The sequence below is a fragment of the Mytilus edulis genome, chromosome 7, assembly GCF_963676685.1.
Source record: "Mytilus edulis chromosome 7, xbMytEdul2.2, whole genome shotgun sequence".
Taxonomy (NCBI): Eukaryota; Metazoa; Mollusca; class Bivalvia; order Mytilida; family Mytilidae; genus Mytilus; species Mytilus edulis.
This window is the reverse complement of record NC_092350.1, coordinates 41,062,654-41,071,033: the sequence shown is the minus strand read 5'-3', so window position 1 is coordinate 41,071,033 and position 8,380 is coordinate 41,062,654. Positions and strand designations below refer to the sequence as shown.

The window sequence follows — 8,380 nt, the reverse complement described above, 5'->3', positions numbered from 1 at the left end:
GTTATGAGGTTTATAATTTGATTCGCCAGACGCGCGTGTCCTCTACCTAAGACTCATCGGTGACGCTCAGATCAACACTATTAAAAAACCAAACAGTATAAAGTTGAAGAGCATTAATTAAGGACCCAACATTCCACAAAGGTGTGCCAAATACGGCTTTGCTTAGTATAAGAAAATCATCAATATTTTGATTAGTTCATAATTTTGCAAACAGTTAATTTATAAAAAATGCCCATAACATTGATATTCATGTAAACACCGAAGTGCTGACTACTGGGCTGGTGATACCCTGTGAGACGAAACGTCCACCACCAGTGGCATCGATCCAGTGGTATAAATAGTTATCAAATGTACCAGGCTTATAATTTGATACGCCAGACGCGTGATTTGTCTACATAAAACTTATCAGGGTATATTTGTTTGTATTGATGAAATTGTGTTTATTGTCTGATGTAGCATATGGAATAATATAATGTCCTTTCACTGAAATAGGTCTGTCTAATTATAACTGAATTCGACATACAAAATGTACTTTTAGCATGCGTAAATCAGAAATCAACAACAACAAAAAAGCAGAATAAATATTCATATATAGAAAACATGTTTTGAAAAAAATCAACCCCCAAACACACGTTTTCCTCAGGCTAGTCATCATTGATTATATTTGCATAACATATTTAAAATAAGCTGACCAAACTGCTTTGAGGCTAAACTTTGCAATAAATCACCGACCTCCATGTTTGGAAACTTTTGATTATTAATTACTTTTTCAAACAACATGTTTTTCTGTTTTCAGTATAAATAGTGGCCTTCATTCTAGAAAAAGTCATACCCTGTGAAAAAGAAATGACAATGATTGCAGCATTGATTCTACTAACAGTCACACCACTTGTGATGTGTGGTGTCCAAGTCATGAATGATGCCGGTTTAAAAGGTAGGTTATTCTTTTCATCTTATGTCTTTATATTCTTATAAGATTAAGAACAACCGGATTTTCGTGTAGATTAATTACTTAGGGCAGGAAAATTTGGCGGAAAAAAATGTTTAGTTCTTCTTAACATTTCTACAAGTTAAGGGTACTTTTGCTCTCTGTTGACGCTCATTCATCAATAAACTCAACATATATAACAGTAAATCAGCGTTGTTTCTTCTTTTTTTGGTATTAACAGGTTCCTACAGTTTTGTCTCAAAAACTTCATATCAATTACTTTCTGTCATTATATATCTTTTAGCTTGCTATTCTTCTGTACAAAACAGTATCAAATATTAAATAACTGTTTTTAAATTAATCGCAGTTCTCATTTCATCAGTCAGCATAGCACAGTTAAATATGACTTTGTTTTAATGGAATAATAATGTGATATATGTGGTATACAGAAACTAGATGACATCAACACAAACAGACTCCCGGCTTTTAGTGGAGTTCGTGTTGTATCTAATTTATTGTTTATAACTGTTGATGTAAATGTCCTTTGATTGTTTTAGTCTTTGTTTACTCCTTGGTTTTGATTGTTATTGTCTTATTCTTTTTTCGAATTGTCAGTTTTTCTTCTCAATATCGGTGATTATCTACCTGCACTCCGGTTTTCTCTGCAAATACAGACCGACTGCAAGTGATGTCCGAAAGTGTGCCCTCCTGGCTAAATACTATTAGTATAATTTTGAATAGTGTACATATTTTGCTCTGTGTTTTCAGGTAGTTATGTCTGTATTTATTGATGTCATCTAGTTTCTGTATACCATTGTAATTGCAAAGGTTTGACATAATAAAGATAATTATAAAGTGGCGTGAAACACCAATTAATCAATCAAATAATCGTTTTAGAATTTTATTTTCGCTAAATACTGGTCGTTACACCCAATGTACCATGCTTACCACAATAGGAGAATATTCAATTTTTCAAAAATGATGTTACGTTAAACAATTTTTGATAGACCTGTCCTTGATTTACTGTTTTCTCATGTAGACGAAACGCGCGTCAGGCGTACTAAATTATAATCCTGGTACCTTTAATAACTATTGTATTCCATGCATGTACAACAATTGAAATACACATTAAAGGCTTTATATTGAAATTTGTTATAGATGTCGACATTGAGACAAGAAGAGAAGTCCTTGGTAAAATCGTTGACAAATTGAATTCAATAGCTTTGGAACAAAGGTCTCTTATTGATGGATGTGAAGAAAAAATTAACAATACTGTGGACGAATGTAACACATGTCGGCAAAATCTATGCCAAATGTAAGTATTAAACGTGTTGTTCTCAATTTTTTACATCACTGGATCAATATCTCTGCTGGTGGACTATCAGTCCCCGAGGGTAGCATCAGCTCAGTACTGACATGATTTAACAAACTTTACTAAAATTTTCCGTTCATAAATATTGAAATCATTAAGAAACTAAGGTTTCAACTCCCTCAGGCAAAGTTGGCTTTAGATGAATTTAGCTATTTATTTTAGGTAATTTTGACATATAGCTCTTCAACGGTTTCGGTACTTATATATCTTCGGATTTCAAATGTTTGGATTTGACTGTTCCTGATGAAGGTAAATCCAGAAAAGCGCTTCGGATGTAAGAAATTATTAAACGTGTTGTTCTCAATTTTTTAGATATAACACTGTAAATTTTGGTACCATTAAACATCAGTCCCACTAACTGTCTAAGAGATTTTACTTTTAAAACTAATTTTAATCGTACGTTCATATAATTTCAATCTTTTCAAACAAGATTCAATTATGTACTTTTTAATTTTGTTCAGCAATTTTTCTCTAATCTTCACAAAATGTTGATCTTAATTCTGTACATTATGTCAATTGTTCTTTTTTCTGTAAACCCCATTCAAACCATCATTTATTGTCTCATACTCGAGTGTCATGGTAGATACCTGATAAATTGTAAATTTGTATTAACCAAATTATAATATGTGGCATTGCACGTGTCATTATTTGATACTTGAAAAATAGTCTTGCAATCCATATCCATATATATTCCACCAAAATTACAACATTGTTTCCTAAAATTTTCGTGACGAAAATGGGTATAATTTTCGTAACAAATATCAAAAACGAACTGATGTTGTAAATTTTGGCAATTTTAGATCAAGGTATTTTCCATTGAATTGAGAAAGTTCACTTGCCTAAAAGACTAACTTCAAAATTGTTACCAGCTTGATTATTCCGAAGAAACCATTATGTCTAAAATAATTTTTATAAAAAAAAAAATAGAGAAAAGAAATGTGCGAGCGAGGGGATAAATTCATTATTGAATCTTAGTTGCCAAGTGTTATATATAGATTTTACCAAATGTTTCAGTACACCATCAGTAGATAAAGTAGTGTTACTAATGTTGTCCACGGGTGCTAATACAGCAATAGCATTCGCGGGAACGGCTTTAGAGGACGCTGGTGAATGGTTCAAAAACTCTGGTGATTGGATGGGAGATCAAGCAGGGATATTTGCAAATAAACTCTCAAACCTTGCAAATACCATTGCTGATCAGTTAGAAAGGTCAGGACAAGCAGAGTTGAACAAACTGAGCGCCGGATTTAAAAATCTAGGACAAGATTTTAAAAATGTTGGCGATAAAATAAATAAGGCCCTAGCAAATCCTTTGGGAGGATTTATGAATCTTGGAAAGGGTATCGCAAATCTCGACAATTACATCGGAACTGCCTTATCTGGAGTTAATAACCTTTTGAATAATTTTGTTAACACCATGAAATCCTGGGGAAATTCTATCAAAAACATATTTACAGGTATGTGTATGTGTTTTCACTTTTTATTAATTATTGCAATAGTAGAAAAATATAACTCTGATAATGTATATATATTGTTGTTTGTGCTGTATATAGACCCTTCTACAACGAAATTCGTTTTACATGCACACGTATAAAAAGACGACACAACAGAAACACAACGCTAAAATGTAACGCACACAGAAACGAACTATAATATAACACTGGCCATTTCCCTGACTTGGTACAGGGCATTTTGAGATTAAAACGGTGGGTAATATAATAAATGTATTTAGTATTTGTATAATTTTCACAAAGTATTAAAGAAACTGTAATAGCAGCGATTAATTTCCCTTAAAAAATTACTACTGGACCTACTGTAACAATGTGTAAAGAAAAAAGTAAAACAAAAACAAACAAAAGACCGAACTCCAAGGAAAATTGAAAACGGAAATTCTTCGATTAAAAGGCAAAATCAAAGCTCAAACACGTCATACTATTTGAAAACAATTGTCATATTCCTGACTTGGTACATAATTTTCTTACGAAAAAAAATGGTGGATTAATTAAACCTGGTTTTATAGCTTGTTAAACCTCTCACTTGTATGATGTCGCAGAAAATTGCAGTATATTTACAACAATGAAACTGGGACCCCTATTACAGTAAGTGACTGCTCTAACAACTGTGGTGAAGTAGTAGTCACTTAGACACCATCTGATAACAGTTTCAGATGGGAAGCATTTGTAGAAAATATTAAACAGTTCAAAACAACTTATATCGAGCTTGCGTACAGTGTACAAAAAAGCACGTCTGCAAAACCAAATTTAAAAAGTTCTATTTAATTTTTTGTGCTTTGGTCAATAGTTATCAAAGGTACCAGGATTATAATTTAATACGCCAGACGCGCGTTTCGTCTACATAAGACTCATCAGTGACGCTCATATCAAAACATTTATTAAGCCAAACAAGTAAAAAGTTGAAGAGCATTAAGGATACAAAATTCCAAAAAGTTGTGCCAAATACGGCTAAGGTAATCTATGTCTGGGATAAGAAAATCCTTAGTTTTTTCGAAAAATTAAAAGTTTTGTAAACAGGAAATTTTTATAAAATGACCACATTATTGATATTCATGTCAACACCGTAGTGTTGACTACTTGGCTGGTGATACCCTCGGGAACGAAATATATATCAAATCAGGTTTAGAACTAGGCATCTGACAATGGAAATTTTGAAGGGTGAAAAAGATAACAAGAAAAATGGTCTCATTGATGAAAGCCTTATATTGGCATATAAATGCTGACTACCACTATATTTTGGTATTTGTAAAAAGTTATCTTATTGGCAATCATAGTACATCTACTCATTTTTACGTTAAAACATTTACCTGTTTATACTTAAGGAAGACGAAGAAGAATGTTACTGGAAAAAAGATGCGTATCTAGCTGCCCTAAGTGTGACAAACTCGACAAGGACAAATATACTGTTGAACAAATGACAACAATGAGTAAGTTACTTGAAAAAGTTTCATAATTAGCTACCTAAAACCACATGTTGACTTTGTGGTGGGCGTTTTCGTCTTGTATGGACACTTACAGTTGATGTTTACTTCCTATCTTATACACATAAGGACACACCTCTATGCGTCGTTCTGTCGAAATTTGTTGATGTACGGAACTTAGTTTTAATCGTTTCTGCACCCTACTCAATGTCCCTTTTCACGGTTATCTCATATTTTGTATTACCTATTGGCATTATGTTTGCGTTATCATGTACCATTTATTTACATGATGGCTTCGGTGTATTTATGCACTGCATATGTTTACGGGTGGTTTTCAAATATTGTGTACTACCCTGCAATTGGAAATGTAAAAATATTACAACCTGACATAAGCTGAAATTGTTCTTAGCAGTTCAGGAGGATTATAAAAAATTGTATGTTTTTAATTGTATTATTACGAATGAGATGGCTTAACACCAAACGTTTTTTCAGTTACTTTGAACAAGGTAATATTCTATATGATTTCCATTTTTCTCGTAATCTTATCTAAAATGATTCACGTTGTAGAGTGACAAAAATATAAAAAAAGACGAGGATGAACGAGAGAAAGCAATATCTGTTTCGAAAACAGTTCTGAATGGAGATATTTTTCCACAAACACAAAAAACAATAAAATTGGTTGAGGAAAATATGACTTTTTCAATATTTAATAAACCTAAAAATAATTCAACTATCAGTTCTGATTTTCAAATCTAAACAAGTTCTTCTAATTATTTTCTTTTAAAAACTGCGAATTTGTTTTCTTATATCCAAAATCATACAGTATTAACAGCATTTTATTCAATGTCACAGTTGTGTCTCTGATTTTGTTTTACATAATTTTGTTTTTACATTGTGTCATAAATACAAACTATTCGTTCAGTTTATGCTTAATTGTTTTTGTTAATAAACAAAATTGTATCGTTTGATTGAGTTTAGCCATTTCAATTGGTATTTTTTATAATGTGTCTTTCTATTTTATGATGTTACACTATTGTTTCAGGTTAGAATCAGGAAACTGTTGTTCAGTGGTTGTCGTTTGTGTATTTGGTTCATAAGCGTTTCTCGTTTTTTTTATTTAGATTACACCGTTGGTTTTTCTGTTTGAATTGTTTTACACTAGTCGTTTTGTGCCCCCTTATATATAGCTTGTTGTTTGGTGTGAGCCAATGCTCCTTGTTGAAAACGTATAATGGTTTACTTTTACAAATTGCGACTCGGATTGAAAGTTGTCTAATTGGCACTTATATCCCATCTCCTTATATCTACGCATATACAAGTGGGGATCTGTATGGTGTTCACAGAATATAAAATTTTGGTAAAAAATGTCACAAAATGAACCGAAATAGATTAAAAATACAGAATAGAGTTTAATTGGTCGCAAATCTATTGAAATAAAAGAATACGATTAAAATATGCTAAATACAGAAATAAACCACGTATAGAATAAAACAAAATCATGTTATTTTAGATTAACTAATTATATTTTACTTTAGCAATTAATAACACAGGGAGGAGCCTTAATGGTGTCATTGTTTTAGCGCTAAGGGAAATATTCACAAGCTGTAGTGCAATACAATATTTGAAGTTGAAAAAAAGATAAACTAGCAGTTAACTTATTTTCATGAGAATTCTAAATAATTAACCTTACCTTAAATATTAAAAAGAATGAAAGTACCCATCTCTTGACCCTCTTGTAAGATTTCTAATGACAAACTTATGAAATAATTTAGTTAGTAACTTATTTAAATTTATATTGTTTTATTTATAGTTTGCGGGCAAACAACTGTGGCTAGCCAGAATACTGCCATTTCTGATATTTCATGGCTTAAAACTACATTTAATGATACAATTGATAATTCTATCGTTACAAAGGTAATATTTGATTTAGCTCTATGTCTATACATACGTGATACAGGACTAACACGTCCGAGCACTAGAAATTCACACATTTTTTGTGGGGTACCTGTTGCTCAGACTGGTTCTCTATTTAGAGTTTCAAAGATGTTTGATTTTCTTTTCCTAATTTTTCTATCTATATTTTGGCCGTGAAATTGTTAGTTTTCTTCAACTTTGATTGACACTTAGTTGACATTTTCATGCTTTTTCCCTCCATATTATTAGTTGGAATACACTATACACAAAAAAAAGCCGGAAACTATAGAAAGACACTCAAAACTGAAATGCAATAGTTACTTGTTCAGTGAATCTTTATATTAAATTATATTGTCCAAAGTTGGCATTTAAAAGATAACTAGGTCTAGGACACAATCAACAGTTATCATTTCGAACATTTATACGACATCGTGCAAAAAAAGAGAATGGTAAATGAAAGAGAAAAAAAGCAATAAATAACTATGAAATTAAGATAATCCATGAGAAGGACAATTATACCATGAATCTAGTTCGTTTTGTTTAAACTTTAGGTTGCTCTCCTATTTAATCTGATGATATTGTCATTACATTTCTTTTCATTTCTTTCTTCTTGTGCCTCATTGACTTCTAACCCGTTGATTTAATTTTATCTATTCGCCCCACATAGGTTGACTACGATACAACATCAGTTCAGTTCGTCAATGGAGCAGTCGTATTTAGTACTTCACATTATGAAACAGCTGATGGAGACAGAAAGAAGTACGGACAGATCCTTAACATTGGTAACAACACCGAAACAGGAATTGGAATGGCCACCGAATATTTCACAAAAATATTTGATGCACGTAGCAGGAGTTAATCCTTTCAATTAGAAATGATTAGAAGCAGATATTTCATATAATTATTTTCGGAACTTTATCTTTTTCTTCAGTAATGACATTTTAACTAGATGCAATAAAAATAGTCACTGATTGTCTTCGTTGTATGATTTCATGCCCACATCTTGTAATCTTGAGGAGGGTTGAAATCGCACAAAACATATCAACTCAGCCGCATTTTTGCTCATGTCCAAAGCCAGGAACCTCTGACCATGGTTAGTACTGTATGATTAATTTAATTTCGGTTCATTTATATGTTTGGGGTTTAGTGTGACGTCCGTTTTCTGGTCAGGGGCCCGTCTCCAGGTGCGGGATTTCTCGCTGTATAGAAGACCCATTGGTGGCCTTGGATA

At 32.2% G+C, this 8,380-nt stretch overlaps 1 protein-coding gene across 1 annotated transcript; it reads left to right on the top strand.

The window, feature by feature from the left end:
• The first annotated feature begins 794 nt into the window (after positions 1-794).
• LOC139482879 (uncharacterized) lies at positions 795-8,121 on the top strand. The gene is made up of 6 exons (XM_071266910.1): positions 795-934; positions 2,087-2,243; positions 3,315-3,757; positions 5,137-5,241; positions 7,046-7,149; positions 7,817-8,121. The coding sequence occupies exons 1-6, from the start codon at positions 847-849 to the stop codon at positions 8,006-8,008; spliced, it is 1,089 nt and encodes a 362-aa protein (XP_071123011.1). The 5' UTR covers positions 795-846; the 3' UTR covers positions 8,009-8,121.
• The last annotated feature ends 259 nt before the right edge of the window (positions 8,122-8,380 follow it).

What these genes read in the sequence shown, in the direction of transcription:
- LOC139482879 (XM_071266910.1), top strand. Translation starts at nt 847, where the DNA reads ATGACAATGATTGCAGCATTGATTCTACTAACAGTCACACCACTTGTG. An exon ending in TATCAAAAACATATTTACAG is followed by an intron (nt 3,758 to 5,136) that starts GTATGTGTATGT and finishes TTTATACTTAAG; the next exon opens with GAAGACGAAGAAGAATGTTA. An exon ending in ATAATTCTATCGTTACAAAG is followed by an intron (nt 7,150 to 7,816) that starts GTAATATTTGAT and finishes CGCCCCACATAG; the next exon opens with GTTGACTACGATACAACATC.